Source organism: Oncorhynchus clarkii, chromosome 17, assembly GCF_045791955.1.
Source record: "Oncorhynchus clarkii lewisi isolate Uvic-CL-2024 chromosome 17, UVic_Ocla_1.0, whole genome shotgun sequence".
NCBI lineage: Eukaryota > Metazoa > Chordata > Actinopteri > Salmoniformes > Salmonidae > Oncorhynchus > Oncorhynchus clarkii.
The window spans coordinates 25,117,490-25,137,665 of NC_092163.1; the positions used below are offsets into that span (position 1 = coordinate 25,117,490).

Consider the following 20,176-nt stretch of genomic DNA (forward strand, 5'->3'; position numbering starts at 1 on the left):
TAATGTCACATTTCCACAAACTTCAAAGTGTTTCCTTTCAAATGGTATCAAGAATATGCATATCCTTGCTTCAGGTCCTAAGCTACAGGCACTTAGATTTGGGTATGTCATTTTAGGTGAAAATTGGGGGGAAAAGGGTCCCATCCTTATGATTAATTAAAGGGCACTTCATTTAATATAACAGGCTACTTAAGATATCAAAAGGCACTCTTTTTGTGGAACGACCCCCAAGCATCTCAGAGCAGAAGTGCTGATCTAGGAACAGGTCCTCCCTGACCATGTAATCTTATTCAATGTGATCTAAAAGGCTAAACGGATCCATACAGGCCCGGGTAGCACGGTACTCACCAGTCTCTCCCCAGACAGCACCTCCAGCAGTTTGATGAGCATGCGTCCATCACTCAGGTCCCTGTACAGGTCGGTGATGCGGCAGGACACCCGGGAGAGGTGAGAGTTCACCCATTTGGTGAAGGTCTTCTTCTGCACCGCTTCGCGCTCATCTGGAGAGAAAAGAAGACAGGGAATACAATTAAGAAACATGTCAAAGTGAAATGTCATTAATTTAATTGGAGATGAAACAGGTGAATTCCTGATGACGGATAAGCAGAGTTACGGTAAAAAAAAAAATACATGTTAGCAGACGCGCTTATCCAGAGTGACTTACAGGAGCAGTTAGTGTTAAGTGCCTTGCTCAAGGGCACATCAACAGATTTCTTACCTAGTCAGCTCGGGGTTTTGAACCAGAGACCTTTTGGTTACTGGCCCAACACTCTTAACCGCTAGGCTACCTGCTGCCCTATGTTTGCCAAATTAGCAGTGTTGGGGAGTAGTGAACTACATGTAGTTCAACTAGTAATTAAACTACATTTTGCAGTAGCTTGGTGGTAGATTAACTAAACTAAAATCTTGGTAGTGTTTGCGGTAGTTAATTACTTTTTGACCATGTAGTGGTGCAGCTAACTACAGGAACTACACACTACTTTTTTGGCAAAAATAAGAAAATATCGGTGAAATAGGCTAGATTTTATAAATGTATAAATTACTTTTTCAAAGTAGCTTTAGTTAAGTAAAGTAAGGCTATGGAAGATAATAATGCTGGAACAAGACATTGAAGTATAGATAACAGCTCACACTGTCTGAAATACTATAGACCAGTGATCTAACTAATCAACTATGGTAATCATCCCATGATCAACTGAATCAGGTGTTTTAGTGCTGGGCTAAAGTATATTTAAAATGTGTACTCCCTGGGTCCCCAAGGTTAGATTGATCATGTTAATAAGCTTGTAAGACTGCCATTCAAATGTAACTTTGTAAGTAAACAAAAGAAATACTGTTTAGCTAAGTATTGTGGTTAATGATGGAACCCATGTGTTGTATACAGTAACAGTGCTGATACTCATTGTATAGTTATGTCATATGAGAGGTTTTCGTCACTGTGGGTGATTGGCTCCCCTTGTCACATGCAACTCATCATCCTTTCATGATTCAGATTTTAAAACGACTAGAGCGGATTGGGACCGCTGGCCATGCCTCGTCAGATCTATTGCAGAATGTCTTAAGGCTTGGTCTCTCCATGTCCACTGAGATTAAGGAAATGTACAGGTGAAGGCAAATGCTTGATAAGGGGTCGACCATATTGCTGTCATCTGTTCTGGGTTCTCAGGACAGTGCGCATAAAGTGAGGAGACGAGGGGAGAAAGCCACTGCAGACTAATGAGATACAACCATAGCTTCAAAATGTAAAAAAAAGTGGAAGTGGGAGCTGGGGCTATCCTGTTTATGTTTGGGGCCCTTGACAGGGCCAATGCCGCACCCTCTGGCTCAGAGTTCATATCCATGAACACAAGGCGGGTTTATTTATAATCCTCCCCAATTTTCCTGTTATTGCATTCCTTATCCCTGCAAAGACGTAAGCATCTGATTTGATTGTTCGTTTGCCACATGGCAAAAAGAGATAGATGACCTCGCCTCACGCAGGGCTGGCTGCACCTTGCAATGTACTCTCCAACGCCAAGGCCCTCTTGACTTTTTTGTTATTAGTGATTTATTTGACACGTTTGACGATCTTGCCGAAGAAAAACAATTGGAGAAGGTCGAACCTATTCCTCACATCCCCCCCATCCCTGAAACACAAAACATGATATCAACATATGAAATAAAAAGTTATCCTTTGATTAAAAAACACTATGATTTGGAATCGATCGCTCAGTTAATACTAAACCCCGACCACAATTGTGGTGTGTATGACTAAACTAACTAGACCCAGAGCCAACTTCCTGCCTGCTGCCCTACCCCTCGGGGGTACAACCAGCTATCATCACAGGAGGTTGCTGAGTAGAGAACGGCTCATAATAACGGCTGGAAAGGAGCGAATGGAATGGCATAAACACATGTGTTTGATGTATTTCATAACATTCCACCTATTCAGCTCCAGGCATTACCACGAGCCATCCTCCCCAATTAAGGTGCCACCAACCTCCAATGCATCCAAACCCATTTCTGTGGCAATATTGCAACATGGTAACATCACCACAAGCGTCACATAGTGGTACACGCTAGTGAGGATTTTTTTAAGGAGTCTCCTGTGAGACCGGAGGACAAGACAGAGCTGGACAGAACAATAGAGGCAGTGTTCCTCTATTCCACCCATGCCCTAGCTCAACTCCGGGGAGGGCTAGCTAGAGGAATGTTGCACTCGCATCTGGTCTTATCGTTAGGTAAACACATAGCTCCCGAACTATTAACACAGTTTGAATAGTGAGTTTAACCTGTTTAACAACAACAAAAACAGATGCCAATAAAGACAATTTCAGGTCGTTTCATTAAACAAGGCTGCGTCATGCCGTTTGTCATTTTTCAAAGACCTTGGGCTGATTGGAAAATGATAGCAGTATCTTGAAGGGCCATGTAGGGGGATATGGATAAGAGGAATACATCATTTATTATCTGAAATGACACCCATATTTTTCAAATGATGACAACGTCATCTCACTGCCATTTTTAGCAGATGATTGCTTTAGGACTTTCATGCAATAGAGCAGTTGTTCCCAAACTTTTTTTTATAGTCCTGTACCACTTCAAACATTCAACCTCCAGCTGCGTACCCCTTCTAGCACCAGGGTCAGCGCACTCTCGAATGTTGTTTTTTTTGCCATCATTGTAAACGTGCCACACAAACACTATACGATACATGTATAAAACATAAAAATGAATACGTTTTTGTCACAACCCGGCTCATGGGAAGTGACAAAGAGCTCTTCTAGGACCAGGGCACAACTAATAATATTATAATAATCAATCATTTTGCTCTTTATTTAGCCATCTTATATATAAAACCTTATTTGTTCATCAAAAATGGTGAACAACTCAACTCACCACAGGTTAATGGGAATGGTGTGCTGCTTGAAAGGATGCACATAACTCTGCAATGTTGGGTTGTATTGTGTACTCTGAGCACAGCCCTATCCAGAAATCTGGCAGTGGCTTCTGATTAAATTAAATTTTCACAGAACCGCTTGTTGCAATTTCGATGAGGCTCTCTTGTTTAGATGTCAGTAAGTGGACTGGAGGCAGGGCATGAAAGGGATAACGAATGGAGTTGTTTGTATCATCCGTTTCAGGAAAGTACCTGCGTAATTGAGCACCTTGTGTGAGCTGTGTGTGTTGCTATATCACATTTGACATTGTCCGTAAGCTTGAGTTCATTTGTACACAAAAAAATCATACAACGATGCAAAGACCTGTGTGTTCTCCTTGTTAATGCAGACAGCGATGAGCTCCAACTTCTTAATCATAGCTTACATTTTGTCCCGCACATTGAATATAGTTGCGGAGAGTCCCTCTAATCCTAGATTCAGATCCTTCAGGAGAGAAAAAACATCACCCAGATAGGCCAGTCGTGTGAGAAACTCATAATCATGCAAGCAGTCAGACAAGTGAAAATCATGGTCAGAAAATAAAAAACTTTAAGCTCGTCTCTCAATTAAAAAAAACGTGTCAATACTTTGCCCCTTGATAACCAGCGCACTTCTGTATGTTGTAAAAGCGTTACATGGTCGCTGCCCATATCATTGCATAATGCAGAAAATACACAAGAGTTCAGCGGCCTTGCTTTAACAAAGTTAACCATTTTCACTGTAGTGTCCAAAACGTCTCTCAAGCTGTCAGACATTCCCTTGGCATCAAGAGCCTCTCGGTGGATGCTGCAGTGTACCCAAGTGGCGTCGCGCGTTACCACTCCCTGTCATCCTTAATTGACCCTCCCATAAACGTAACGGACATATACCAGGAGCTGTGCCAGGCCCGCCACGTCTGCTGACTCATCTAGCTGTAATGCATAGAATCTACTGACTTGTATGCAAAGCAGTAATTGTTTCAAAACATCTCCTGCCATGTCACTGATGCGTTGTGAAACAGTGTTGTTTGATGAAGCATTTGTCTGTATAGTTTTTTGGGCCTTTTCCCCCAGTATTGTCCCAGCCATATCCACGGCAGCAGGAAGAATTAAGTCCTCCACAATAGTATGGGGCTTGCCTGTCCTAGCCACTCGGTAGCTCACCATATAAGACGCTTCTAGCCCCTTCTTATTAATGGTATCTGTTGCTTTCATACACGTCTTACTACTCGCTCAAACTCCCATGGCTTATTTTTCTAATTGGCATGTTTCGTTTCTAAATGTCTGCGCAAGAGTGAAGGTTTCCTGCGAGAGAGTAACGGTTAATGTGATTGGATGTTAATTATTTGACTTGGCTACCTGTATTTGACATTGTGTTGTTATTTTGCTGAACACTAGATGGTTTAATTTTATTTTGGGCAGTGAAACGAGGCTACTCAGGCGAGACAAAAACATCACCCAAATGTATAGCCACGTTGGAAAATCTAAATGGACTGTGAATCACATTATTATTTGACGTACCTCCGACGGCATTGCTCGTACCCCTGGGGGTATGCGTACACCAGTTTGGGAATAGCTGCAATAGAGGAAGTTGAATTCAATCAATACTACTAATACTTTTTGGGGGTTTGGGTCACTGATTGAGTACCACCAATTGAGATTCTTAGTTTGTGCTATAAAATGGCTTTGTTGGAATAAAGAGGTTTTAGTATCAATCTTTATAGTACATAGCTAAGTTTCCATCCAATTGGCAACATATTTTAATGTGAGTACTCGAAAATCTGGATAAAAAAAATATGCATATTGTGTTTCCGGAAAACATTGTTTTTTTTTTATAAAAATCCGTTTGTGATGATCTAAAGCTCAATGTGATTCCATCACATTTTCAACTCTACCGATATTTTTGTCACAAAATAGCAGGTATGCCTACTCTGGTCTTGGCACGCACGCTCTAGCCAACAGCTCGCAGATACAGTGTGGGTAGGCCAGTATACATGATGAGATTATTATGGATAAGAGTGAAAATATTTGTATTTGTCAAACAGCAGTCAAGCATCGATCATCATGTCACCAAAACAAGACCCTTGATATTTATTGGAAAGGGGCATCAAGATCACGGTGCACTTTCACCACCCCAATCTGGCTTGTCGTGACATTTTGTTCCCCGCCATGTACATTACTAGCATTAAATGATTGGCTGGCAACCTGGTTAGTGTCACAAAAAAATCATGCAAAAAAGGTAATTGCATTGGAAGGTACATTCATTGCACTTTGTTACATACAGTAGTACCACCCCTATTTGACCCTGTTCTAATCCAAATTCCGTCTGTATGAGATCATGGAATACACTTTGTTTCAAAATGCATCGGTCCTGTATCAGTTCCTGTGTCTTTCTGTGACTGCTAATTCACTCCTTTATTGAAGTAGAGATATGATATGGGTCATTCCACAAAATGAGTGCCTTTTGCGTCCCTTTGATATTTTAAGTAGAAGTTGTGCACAAATATTGAATTGTAAAAGTCTGTTATATTAATTGAAGTTCCCTTTTAAAATGGACCAAATGGAAAATTCAATACATCCTGATTTTTTATATGAATTCAGACTTGTTAGTAATTCATTTTATACACACAAAGAAACTGTCCCTGTTTTTAAGGTTAACAGAGGGAAATGGTTCTAATTTCATACAGGAGCAATAAAGGCCTAGTGCACTAATTTTGTGGGAATGTATTTTTCTTATTTTTATATTATTATATTTTTTTACTGTGATTTATCAGGAGGTGCCAGCACCCTCAGCACCCCTACTTCCCGTAGCTATGCAAATGGCACCTAATTGGTGCAACAACCCATATATTCAAGTATATTAATTCATTTCTTATTATTGCACTGATTAATAGAATGTTCTTTAGTCCTAATTGTGTTGGATATCACTCTCTTCCAGAGAAAAACATCCCAAGTCGTAGCATTGCTTTGTGACCTTGACCCACAGCTCTATTGCAAATCCAACCAGCTGGGATATGAGCAGTCTGGTCATCACGACTGACACAAAATAGAAACTATTGATTTATTGACGCATTTTGTATCTCTATCCTGGGGGCTAACTCTCCAGTTCCCAAAAGCAAATCTCTCATCTTATCTCAACAGAGATGCACATCCATTCAAATTCCAGTTTGGTTTCTTTTCTCTCTCTTTTTTCCTCTCTCTAGGTTTCGGCAGGAAAGGGAGATCTTGATTAGGACATTACTCAGGAATTGCAGAGTTCAAGGCCATTTGGATTACTACCCCACCCTTAGCTTGCAGGAAATACTGAACGTGGTGAAAGATTCCATTTTGTAACTGCACCTCTAATGCACTGTTCATGTTCAGTGCTAGTTACCTATTGACAAGATTTACTCCTCTCATATTCTGCCGTCTGTATTTCAGCCACTCTTGTGAGGGCAGTCTAATGATTGGCAGAGACTGAAAACAATCATTCAGAGTGACAAAAATAACAACAACCATTTTGTTTAGGCCTAGATATACATATTATATGATATAGCAAACTAGCAAATTAACAGACTAGAAATCGGCATCCAAGGACGAAAAACGAAGGTTGAAGACTGGACATCTTAGCGAAGCAGTTCAAAGGTTGCTTCCTTCTTCCCTCACTGTTGAATCAACATCCTGTGGCCTGTGGCGGGTCAGAAGATTGAAATTCTTCTGACTTCCTGTGTATTAGGGCTGGATTAGTGGATGAGGTCACACTGCTATGTTTAGGGGTGACTAACCACTGGACAAAGGCGTTGTCAGATCAACATTCAACATTTGATTGAGTTGTCAGACATTAACTTCACGTAAAACCTGAAATGCTATTGTTGATTGTTCTTTGAAAACTAGATCGAAATTAAACAAAAACTGTGCGTGTTAACGATGTTTTGCCAACTAACCAGCAATGTCGATCTAAAAACCTTATGCCAACAAAACACATGGGAACACTGGGAAAACATAAATACCAGGTAGCGTACTTGACAAGATGTCTCCATGTCATAAAGTGGATAAAGTCCCTCTACTGATAGAAGGGTAAAAACAGATCACCAGTCAGATAAGTCAGGGTGTTATGGCAGATGGCCTGTTTGTTCTTTAACAAGGCCTCAGGTTATCACACAAGCAGCTACCAACAGCTATATGTTTCAAATCAATGACTCAACATCAACATTTTGCTGGCAGACAATGCCTGGCAAAAGGGAAAACAAAGCACTAAACAGGACATGGCTTTGTGTCCATTTACACCCAGTAAAAACATTCACTACATTTCGATAAATCTCACCCTTACTTTATAGTAAAGACGTGGTTGAAAACCTCAAGATCATACTTACTATTCTCAAAAGTCACGATAGCACTATATTTTACAGTAGTTTCCACTGGTATTTACCTGCTATTAACTAGGATGAAGGCCGGAATTCAATCCGATCACGCTTTGTCGACAATGCACCTTTAAAGGTCATTTCCGATTTAGCCGACATATGCAGCGTTTACTGTGAATGCGTGGCGAAAGCGGGAACATTGCCTTTAAAAGCTGCATTACTGACCAAGCACGATTGGATTTAATCCCAGCCTAGGTAAATGGTATTCTCTGGAATTTACTAATCAGAATTCAACAACTGAGGGCATAACAAAAGCTAACCTTCAATGTTATATTTCAGGGTATCATTCAAATGAGGTGTCAAGTTCAAATAGTCAGTCAGTGTAACTTAATAGAGTAAATCAAACTTGTAAAGACCAGAACTACTCTTGTTCAACACTCAAGTTTGCCCCCTTCCCCACCCCAGCCCATTCAAAGACTTCTTCAGTTCCATGACTTTCTGTTGCCTTCTTTTTTTGTCTCCCCGTAAAATATTTTCTTGCCAGCAGCAGAACAGACGGTCATTTAGAGGCCGACTGTGGTGGAAGCCGGGTTGGCAGGGCCCTGTTTGCAGACAAACGTAGTACTTCAGCACTCAAGTCCGTGTGGTGGTAGTCCAGCTCATTGGGGTGGAGAAGTAGCTACAGTCTTGTACAGAAGCGACTGGAGTGCATCTAATAACTTTTTTTACACTATTGTGCAGACCCAATCAATACAACGTTAGATCGAATATCGTCTTTTCACACGGTCCTTTCCAGCACGGCTTTAGCAACTATGGCGGATGTGTAACCAAGCCAGCTCAAGCTTGTCAAAGCAAATTATTGACCTAAAAACCCCACTTCAAGGACCCAGATTAAACCTACTCCTGGATGAAAAGGATCAATGGAAAATCTCAATTAAAAAGTGCTTTTAAGTACAGGAATAAGCTTCATCTGGCTGAGAGAAACCAGCCTTAAATGTATTAGATAAAACAGAAAAATACATGGGACCTGACAATGCACTTTCAATTTCTTTTTGGTTGATACAGCCACGGGACAGCTGTACAAAATGATTTGCTCAATGTTTTTTACAGATCATATCTGTTTAAAAAAAGTCACTGGCACAATGACACCACGCGGTTATGCTGAAAATATAACACATTTTTACGAACTATGAACCAGAGAGCTCTGCCTAAATAGCGTCCTATCCATGGGGTCTACTTGTACATCAAGCTGTCTCACGCTACAGAAACAGGAGATGAGTGGATGAGCAGTTCTGGCTCGAACAAGGTTACTACTTCCTCTTGCTAAAATCAAGGGTCACGGTGATACAACCAATGGTAATCCTAGTCCCCCTTACATTAAGTCTGACCTTTTCAGTTGAACGTTACTGTTCCTAGATCCTGTAGACTACACTTTGAGACCCTATTAACATTTGCTACAATAGAAGTGTTGCACTAAAATGAGCACTAGCAGCACACCAGGTCAATCTATCAATTCTGTAATATCTTCGCTCAATTTAAAACAATAAATATTATGACGCATGCTGGCACTACATGACACAAGAATAGTCATCAATAAAGTTGACTCTGTGATGTTTTTATCAAGTCAGTCATCTATAACTGAGTAAAGCAAATAGACCAGAGGGTGAAAGTTCAAGTCTATCTCTCTGTCTTCCTTTTCATTCCGGCTGCTTTACAACATTGGACAAGGTTTCGGCAGTTAGTAAACTCTACACAAAGCTACATATTAACAAATGGCACATATTCATCCAGCCGTATCCACATAGTTGTTGTGGCCAGTCTATACCATTCAAATGAAAAAAAACTGGACAAATTCTGACCATTGCTGTAAATGTAATGACATATTAATGAAAAGGGGACTTCTATATAACATATATAGAAGAGACACATTCAACAACACAATAGTGCATTCAGACACAATAGCTCATAGAGAGACTGAGTTAATGACTGATATTATCATGTGGCAAAGACCACATTCTCTTTGGGATGAGAGAATCCCCAACAAAGATGTCAACAAAAGTAATCTACACAAGGACAGCAGGACTATAAAACAATGTTACTATGATAACGGTTACATTACCATCTTCATTTCTCCTTTTTTTCTATTGCAGTCTAGCCTGGGGTTCATCATAACGAAAATATGAAAATGAATGTCAAAAATGTTTTTGGAAAATAAGTCATTTTGTAGTAAATGTGCTAAACAATAGTAAACAATATCACACAATATAACACAATGACATACTGTTCAACTAATAGTGATGCTATATAACATATAATAAGCGTATATCCCTGTTTTGTAAAAAATATAAATATATTTTTTAAATAACACACAAGGCTCCTATACTAACTGTGTAAAAACATATTGTTAAGCGCTATAATTTCCTAGAATTTGACTCCTTGAAAGTGTATTTGCATGGGATGGCTGGACAAAACAACCACTCCCACCTTCCCTGTCCCCTCTCATGCTATTGTTGTCCTGACTACCCACTAAGAACTAGCATGCATGCCATTTATATAGCATCGTGGATTGTGTGTTTGTAGACGGAGGGCCTCCTTCGAAAACAGTTATTTAGTATTTTAATGTCAACACTAAATTCCTATCCTCCAAAAAAGACACAGCCTTATAATCCAATCTGAAAGTCATCCTTACGCCAGATCATAGTGCTGCCATACTAAACGTGTCATATCCACCACTGTCTTATAGGATTAAGACACCCAATTTGTTTTATTTTCTAAGAAGTAAAAGAACAACGACAAAATATAATGCTCTTCATCCAACTAACATTACCGTGATAAACAACTGCCAAATTCAACACAGAGGATCCAGAATTCTCTCTCTGGACCTCGCCGTCTATCTGCTGACAGAGCATATAGCATAGCAACACCTATAAACAAAAGGCGACTGCAGTCTCCATCCTTCACTTACCTTGTAGCTGTTTAAAGCGCCCTTCTAACATGTTGTAGTTGAAAGCCACCTGAGCGGGGTAACCAGAGTCCGGGTCAGTGTATTGTACATCTTGCCCACCCAACTCCCAGTCCACTTCCATAGTTCCAAACGAAAACTGGGACCCGCTGAAAGAAAATACCCCCTCGGGAAAAAAACACAAGCACAGCAAGGCGGAAAAACGGAGGGAAGTTAAGAAGGGATCCAATGGGCTTTTTTTAGCCTCCTACCGCCAACCTTGCTACACCGCAAGCTCCTAAAAAGAATCCAGTAAAAGTAAGGAAAGGAGGGAATGTTCTCAAGGACGAGACTCTTCCCAGAGCAGCCACTGAAGGACCAGGCGTGGAGAAGCAGGATCTGTGTCAAATAGAGGGCACAACATGCTTCTTCTTCTCTCTTGATTGTTCTGTCTTCCCTCTCAACCCATTCAAAAGCAGCCTCCACCCCACCCCCCTCTCACGCCCCCCTCCCTCTGGTTGTGAGCTGCCCACCCATTCAGGGGTACAGGCTTTTTAAAGAGTGGTATTGCCCCCCCCAAAAAAAATCACTGCACCTCATCCTCAACTGGCAGACAATTAAGGAAGGAGAAGGAATAGGTGTCCAATAAAAAAAGAGAATAAAAGGGTTTTTCTCAAATACAGCACACCTTTCATAAGTCTGGGAGGAGGAGGGGATGGGTTTAAAGAGGGGAGGGGAACAGGAGTTTGTAATATCGTCAGTGGCTAGCCACTGCCTGGGAGCTCAGTGATGATGTCACCGCCTCATTTCCATGATGGCCCCAGCAGTGGGGAGAAAAAGGAAGGAGGTTGGGCCATACTAAGCCTGGAGAGAGGAGGGGCTAGAGGGAAGCTAGCCAGGATACAACCCCCCATTTCCCAGCATTGTTGTTCAGTTAGAGACAGAGGAAAAATCTGGCCATTCCAGAAATGTATAAATGCTGGTTTTAAATTATGTGAGCGACCAACGTCCTGTCAAAAAATCGACCCAACAAACTTCCTGTTTCAGAGGAACTTAAAGCCTCCCCCTCTTTCTTCCTAATGGATGAATAGTCCCCATACTGGCTCATGAATGGTTACTTCCCAAACAAAGGAGGAGCACACTCAACCAGTTTCCACTATGCAGAACATCACAAAGCAAAAAGGATTCTGATTACAAATCAAACATAAATGGTCAAGGTACCTCTGCGAACATTGCCAGGGCAAGGACAGACAGATTTCTCTCTAAGCAGAGACACCTTCTATAACAGTTAGTGTTTGATTCTTTGAGGCTTTGAAAGTAGGAGCTTAGTATAGCAACAGATAAGAGTTAGGACTAAAGATGGTACTGTATCATTTGAAGATTAATCTATTTGTCAATCAAAAAATAAAATGACTCATAAATCATAATGTCCAAAAGAGGTGGTCTTCACAGATAGATCCCTTAAACAATGTAAACTATGCTTGGGTCCTATTATTGCTCACACTATTTCTATTTGCCGCAAAACTGATAAACAACGTAACTGGGAATCAAAATGGCATGCCCATACAAAAAAATGCACAATAAGGGCGGCATCTCCCCAATGGTCCAAATGTGGAATCCATACCATTTCTGATATTATGGAGAGTAATGGTTATTGAACATTCCAAGATTTGAAAGACACATACACATTACCAGGCAACTCCTTTTTTCTATAGGTCTTATTTACAACTTAAGTCACCTATGCTGGCCTATGGTATCCCTCGGGAAACCCAACTACCGAACCATCTAATATTGGGATTCATAAAGAAATTATCTGGGCTTCCAAAATAACTGATCTCTATAATATACACTGAGTATACAAAACATTAGGAACACCTGCTCTTTCAACAACAGACTGACCGGGTGAATCCAGGTTAAAGTCATGGTCCTTTAATGATGTCACTTGTTAAATCCACTTCAAAATCACTGTAGATGAAGGGGAGGAGACAGGTTAAAGAAGGATTGTTAAGCCTTGAGACAATTGAGACATGGATTGTGCATGTGTGCCATTCAGAGGGTAAATGGTCAAGACAAAATATTTAAGTGCCTTTGAATGGGGTATGGTAGTAGATGCTAGGCACACCAGTTTGTGTCAAGAACTGCAATGCTGCTGGGTTTTTCACGCTCAACTGTTGCCCGTGAGTATCAAGAATGGTTCACCACCCAAAGGACATCCAGCCAACTTGACACAACTGTGGGAAGCATTGGAGTCAACATGGGCCAGCATCCCTGTGGAACGCTTTCGACACCTTGTAGAGTCTATTCCCCAACGAATTGAGGCTGTTCCGAGGGCAAAAAGGGAGAGGGTGCAACTCAATATTAAGAAGGTGTTCCTAATGTTTATTATACTCAGTGTATAAACCACTTTTGGAAAGTTCATATTCTGAGCTAGTCATTAAAAAAGTGTGGTCCACAGATATAAGTGAATCTGTACAACCCTTCAACTGGAACAGAATATGGAACTTGGCATCCTGTGATCCGAACCATCAATTTATACTATACATTTAAGTTTGTTCACAGACTGTATTTAACACCAAGGAAATGTTTTACGTTGGATGGAGACATGTTGGATTGGTGGGGTTGGGGGATGGGATGAGAGGTTGGGGGTGGAGGCTCACTTCTTTTTGTTTATTTTCCTTTACATACAACATTTGTTATTACCTTTTAACTCTGTAATATGATCATAATGATCAATACTTAGTATTTATGTATATTTTTTATGTTTTTTTTTTATATTTTTGAGTGGCAGCCCACAGGTTAATATGATGATATGAAACCTTATGTTGTACCTGTACCCCACACCCCCAATAATACATCATCAAATTAAAAAGGTGGTCACAAAAAAGAAATCATTAGTAAAGTCCAGATAATCCTAGTAAATACAACCAAATTAAATCCATACCATACAAGACTAGGCTCTGACCAAATGTTTTCCACAATGATTCCCCCTTGGGTTTAGCCACTGACTCAACCATGTAACCTTATATTCATGGCAGTCTCAGGAGTTCTCTGCCGCAGAGTATTTTTGCTACATAGCAGCACCATCAACAATATCCCATTTGTCCTCCTCCTGTTCATGAGAAAGCCTTGTGGCGAAGGAGGAGGCCACAGATATGCTGCCTTATACCTACTCCTCATGATCTTATGAATTCATGCTCATCTCAGTACCACGAGTCTTGCAAATCGAATCATTACGACAATGGACACAGGGAATGAGAAGAGGCTAGAAAGGATGCCGTCTGTCTGTCTTTCTGCTGTCTGCCTGTCTGTCTGTCTTTCTGCTGTCTGCCTGTCTGTCTGTCTGCCCAACCTTAGATGTAGATCCCAGTAGGTCATGTGCTTGGGCAGTTTGATTGAGGAACACTAGAATTCCCATAATATAAATTTCATTATTATTTGTTAAATAATATTACATTTGTTGTGTCACAATAAAGCATAAGGGAGTGGTAAACAAAACAAATTGAACAAATATACAATGGGTAAAAACACATGATGAATATGCATTCCTAGTTGTACAGAGCCAAAATAAATATGTGAACTGTAAATGGAACGAACGAGACATTAAAGACTTCCTTGTTTTGGTCACAAGGCCATACCCTGCCTAAGGGCTATTCTTCCACAGCCTCCCTATTCTTCCATAACCTCTTGATTACAAGCCTTTTCATCTAGACTTGTAACGCACGGTTCTAAGTCAGATTCTTAGTCAAGAAAAATACACACGTCCTTCCACATGACTCACCTCATAGGAATGTCTATGAAACAGAGAAAGGAAATAGGGTGGTGACATAGGGGTGTGGGTTTCTGGGTGGGTTTGTGTGATGGTCAACCTCTGTGATAAATCAGACAAATTGAAAATACCAAAAACTTAAGAGTGAAATCTCTTTAAAATGTCAAATTGAGTTGTTCTTAAAAATGACACAGTCATCCATTCCTTTTCCTTGTGGCAAATTTAATGTAGATATTCTTTTATTTTAGGAGGATGTGAAACAATAGGGCCTTCACTGAGCTCATGAAGTTGCCTCTTCTCAAAAGTTTCACATGATGCTACAAAGAATGAGGTCAGAACAATTCATGGAGTATGGCCAAGCCCACAGATTTGCAGTAAGTGGAAAATGTATGCACCAAAATGAACCTTGCTCTGCTGACTTACCTTGAAATAGCAGATCTGTATGCAGGTCTCCTATCTTAATTTGATCACTCTGTTGTCGCAGAGAAGCAGGGTCAAATTAAGATAGTGTGTGTGTGTGTGTGTGTGCGGTGTGTGTGTGTGTGGTGTGTGTGTGTGTGTGTGTGTGTGTGTGTGAAGAGTAGCTGCTGCTTTCGCAACAGCTAATGGGAATCTTAACAAAATACCAAATACCAAATAATTTACCCACAATCCACTGCTTTACACTTCCCCATGTGTTCCCATCAGTTAATCTATGTGTCTAATCAATAATTAAAATAAAGACCCTCACTTAAGATGTGTAGATTCCAATCTGGCTTCACAGTAATACTTTACATTAAGTTGCTCTTATACCTGTGTAGTAACCCTGCAATTACTACAGTCACAACATTATTGTTACAAAATAATTGTGTAATATTTGAATACCTTAGTAATTGCATAGAAATGAAGAGCTTGTCAAACAGAGCATGAAAAGGGTTGGACTTAAGTCGGGGAAAGCTCAATTTTATGCAAATGTCCGGCTATGTGGTAGCGTGGTTGATCAATCGAAGCCTACTATAGCTTCTAGCCCCTACTGGATTGGCTGTTGATACCTAGCACTAGCTAGCATGCTGTCGGCTTGCTAGCACCCAAATGGTAAGCAACTCTGGGAGAAGCTAGTGTTGCTAGGTGAAGCAATGCTTGCTTGTGGACATTGGTCATAATAGGTGAGTTTGAAAGCTTACCAACTTACCAACAAAAGAACTTAAGGAAAAATACTTTAACGTACTACTTATGTCGTTTTTGGGGGTATCTGTACTTTACTTTACTATTTATATATTTTTGACAACTTTTATTTTTACTTCACGACATTCCTAAGGAAAATAATGTACTTTTTACATTTTCCTTGACAGTCAAAAGTAGTTGTTACATGATGAATGCTTAGCAGGACAGGAAAATTGTCCAATTCACGCACTTATCAATTGAACACATGGTCATCCCTACTGCCTCTGATCTGACAGACTCACTAAATATAAATGCATCATTTGTAAATTATGTCTTGAGTGTCGGAATATAACCCTGACTATCCGTACATTTTAAAAACAAGAAATTGGTGCCATCTGCTTTGCTTAATAGAAGGAATTTGAAATGAATTATACTTTTACTTTCGATACTTAATATTTTAGCAATTACATTTACTTTTGATACTTATATTTAGAACCAAATAATTTTAGACTTACTACTCAAGTAGTATTTTACTGGATGACTTTCAATTTTACATGAGTAACTTTCAATATTTTAAGGTCAATTTAGTACTTTTTCCACTACTGTTGAACTGCCTGAAATTGGAAGGTAGGAAGATCGATCCCCAGCCGAGTCATACCAAAGACTACATTTTTTTTTTTAAATGATGCCTCTCTGCTTGGCACTTAGCATTATAGCTTTAAGGATTGGGTGTAAGGCCTTGCAACAGACTAGCATCCTGTCCAGGGGGTATACTTTTAAATCAAGCTGTCTCACGCTACTGGACCAAGAGATATATGTACTCTTCTGGCTCGGACAAGGCTTAATTGTCCAAGGCTTACTTAGGGTTTAATTGCAGGGAACCGGGCTAGTGAGATTTCCTGAGATTTCCCACCCAAACCCATTCTTGTTTCCTGGGGGAAACAATGTTGAGAAACCGTTAAATTATAATAAATATTTATGCCTTTATGCCTAAGGAAAACATTCCTTAGGCTACTTGCATGGCTTCTATACATTGAATTGCCTACTACGACATTTCGACGTAGTTATGGTAGACGATGTCCAATCTCAATCTCCCTCTCATATTCAAATCTCCACTAATGTGTGGCACTGGCAGAGGCTCAAATATAAACTGTTGCTAATCACAAAACGGCTGATACACAGTGACCACAAAAGCGCTCGAGGAAATAAACATTTGCAATAAAAAAAATGCACAATCTTATGTTAACAAAAGAGGGCGTACGATTGGCTACTGGTCAGATTCGCAGAAAATTGATCAACTGCGCTATCCAATGTGCTGAATCTCCGCTAGCCTGTGACAGTCACCACAACAAGTGGGTTATCAGGAAGTATAAACAGCCACAACCTTCTCAAATTCCCCCGATAGCAGGTGCAACGGGAGATAAAAGGGAGATAAACGGGAGATAAAAGGGGTCAACACGCTGCCTGACATCTTTCAGTGAAAGGTAGGCATAAACGAATGTAATTTTCACTAGACCTCATAATATTTTACCAATCGGACAGCGCTTCATAGGCATAGGCTACCTTAAAACTAAGCTACAATGATTCTCTACACTATACTAGCTTATTTTGTCACAAACTGAAATCAGGCGAACTATTAGAGTTTTAGCAACCAGGAAATGGCGGGAGCGATTTCTGCATATTGCAACTTTAACAGAGTATGTTGGCTGCTTGTGTGGGCGTGTGTGTGTGGGGGGTTAGGGGTGGTTACAGAGTTACCAAGCCACTGGGAATGTAATGATGTCCCTTCCTGTTTGAGTCATACGGGGCAAGATGATTCTCAGATTCTCTTCAATCAAATGTCTTGAATTCATATGCCGTTCATTTTACAAAGTTTTATTTAAGAACAAAGTTTAATAGATTCAACCCAGGGCGCCTGGTTACTAGGTTGGATTTGAAGGGCCTCTAGTAGGTACATGTTCATGCAGCCATTAAAGACACTCTTGACTGCAGCAAGTGGAGTTGGGTGAGAGGCGTATGCTCCACTGGGCAGGAATGCAGGAAAACACAGTCATGTGAGAAGCAGGATGCTCATCGGAATGCCAGGGGCTTTTTTTTCGAGTTCTCAAAACAGCTTGCGGTCTCCGGCCAGCAAGAAGAGAAACCAAGGAACACTTTCTATTTTTGATCATTTTTTCTCTCTTGTCAAAACATTTTGCTCAATTGCAGGGTTGGCTGCTGGTTCTGCACAGGCATTTACCTAATGAAACTCTCTCTGTTCCAGTAAGCCTAGGTGACTTTGCCATGGGGATTTTGTATCTAATCTCCCATTTAAAACAGCTCAATGATAGAAAGTCACAACTATTCTACTATTACCAAATGTCATGTCAATCCACCAACAATAATTGCACCAAATTATAATTTCTTATTTTCTCAGTTGAATTTCTCAACACACATTGATCTATATACAAATTAATGATGTGGTTGCTGGGCAGTTTCAAAGAGGTATCTTCCCTATCTTCCTGTATCTGTCTGCCAACATCTACCTTGAGCGTTAGCTTTGCCTGCCTGGAGTGCCAGGTGGGTGGGGTTTGCACTTTTGCCATCATTTTTATTGTTTTCATTGCATCAGGCAAGCACAGCTGCACTATTTTGAATAGTATTTCAACCGAAGTCCAAGTGTACATCATCATACGACCATTGCTATTCTATGAGATGAAGTGAATGCAATGCCAACAACAGGGGTTATCCTTATTGGCACTAACTCCTCTCCTCTCTGCCTCACTCACCTGCCAGGGCCTTGATGCGCGAGCGCTCGAACAGGCGAGCTGAGCTGTTCTCGTTGTCCCACTCATCATCCCAGCGGTTGTTGACCGTGTCGCTGCTGCTGTACTGCTGCGTGATCTCCATGTGCTCATATTCCGCGGCCACTGTCGTCATCCTGACCTTTCACCTTTGACCTTTTCACCGATTATACTTCCTCATCAGTGGCTTCTAATGAAGCCCTGCAAACACAGACAGAGAGAGACATGTTCACATACATGCTACATTCAGTTAGAACAGCAGGGCTGTATTAGGTTTAGGGTGAAGTTGCCCCTAAATGCTGATCTTGGGTCAGTTTAGCATTTTTCCCTTTATAATGGGTTGGGGGAGGGAAAGCTGATTCTAGTTCTGTGCCTGGGGTACACTTCACTGAGAGGTGGAATTACATATTGTTCCAAGTCGTCTTTATGCAGTCATGCTGTGCATCGCAGAAAATTGCTGTATCATATTAATGTGGTTGTGAGATCTGATCATCTGTGCAGCATGACTGCAGAAAAGATGACCTGGAATGCAACCATTGTATAAGGGCAGAACTATGGGGATATTTTCAATAAGATTTCAGCCCGATGTATCACGCTATACTTTCGATTGGCTGCCTAAACATGGTTCATAGGTAGACAAACAGAGCAATAGTACACAATGTCTATCTCTTGGTTTAATCACATTTTCCAAATATGTCAAGGATTTAAACCCAATTATAGATATGTGAAAAGTGACAAACTGAATGACAATGGCATTTTGTCATAATAGAAATTACATTCATTATAGGGAAATGGAGACAACAGTGTTTCCCCACTCAAAGTGAATTAGCCAACAATGTTTTGCTGCTGCCTAAGGACAAACTAATCAAGACACACAGTGCCATCTTCTGGTAAAACCCGAGACTCACTTCTACAGATCGTTTTCTATCAAATATACCACAATCATTCAGGGTAGCCCTTTCCTGCAGTCAATGACCAAAAGCACCCTCTTTGACATCATGGGTGGAATGTTATTCATATTTTTTGTTATATTTCAGTCTTCTGTGATCTATATAAAGTTGATGGCAGCATTAGTTTCAAAATTATGATATTCCCATTTTTAAATATAGCTACCCTGAAAGTCCAGAGTGCTTTATTTGAAATAAATGTATTGATACCGGATGGTATCATGTTCAAATTGATCAGAAATACAGTGTAGACATTGTTAATGTTGTAAATGGCTATTGTAGCTGGAAACGGCAGCTTTTTTATGGAATATCTACATGGGCGTAGAGGCCCATTATCAGCAACCATCACTCCTGTGTTCCAATGGAACGTTGTGTTAGCTACTCCAGGTTTATCATTTTAAAAGGCTAATTGATCATTAGAAAACCCTTTTTCAGTTATGTTAGCACAGCTAAAAACTGTTGTTCTGATTAAATAAGCAATAAAACAGGCCTTCTTTAGACTAGTTGAGTATCTGGGTTAGATTACAGGCTCAAAATGTCCAGAAACAAAGCACTTTCTTCTGATACTCGTCAGTCTATTCTTGTTCTGAGAAATGAAGGCTATTCTATGTGAGATATTGCCAAGAAACTGAAGATCTCATTCAACGCTGTGTACTACTCCAGTCACATAACAGCGCAAACTGTCTATAACCAGATTAGAAAGAGTAATGGGAGGCCCCGGTGCACAATTGAGCATAATTGCAAAAAGGTTTTCTAATGTCTTTTAAACTTATAAACTTGGATCAGCTAACACAACATGCCATTTGAACACAGGAGTGATGGTTGCTGATAAATGGGCCTCTGTACCCCTATGTAGATA

The 20,176-nt window shown here is 40.4% G+C and overlaps 1 protein-coding gene across 3 annotated transcripts in view; it reads right to left on the minus strand.

Annotated features, from left to right (window-relative positions):
• LOC139370603 (spectrin beta chain, non-erythrocytic 1-like) overlaps nt 1-20,176 on the minus strand; it is an 86,240-nt gene that overhangs the window by 49,684 nt on the left and 16,380 nt on the right. Inside the window, exons 2-4 of one of the 3 annotated variants that reach the window (XM_071110191.1) lie at nt 18,356-18,571; nt 10,703-10,792; nt 349-500 (exon numbers count right to left, since the gene is read on the minus strand). In XM_071110191.1, the coding sequence (XP_070966292.1) occupies nt 349-500; nt 10,703-10,792; nt 18,356-18,506 (393 nt within the window). In that variant the 5' untranslated portion in view covers nt 18,507-18,571. Of the gene's footprint in view, nt 1-348; nt 501-10,702; nt 11,107-18,355; nt 18,572-20,176 lie in introns of those variants that run through there. The other 2 variants (XM_071110189.1, XM_071110190.1) reach the window with 2 other exon arrangements.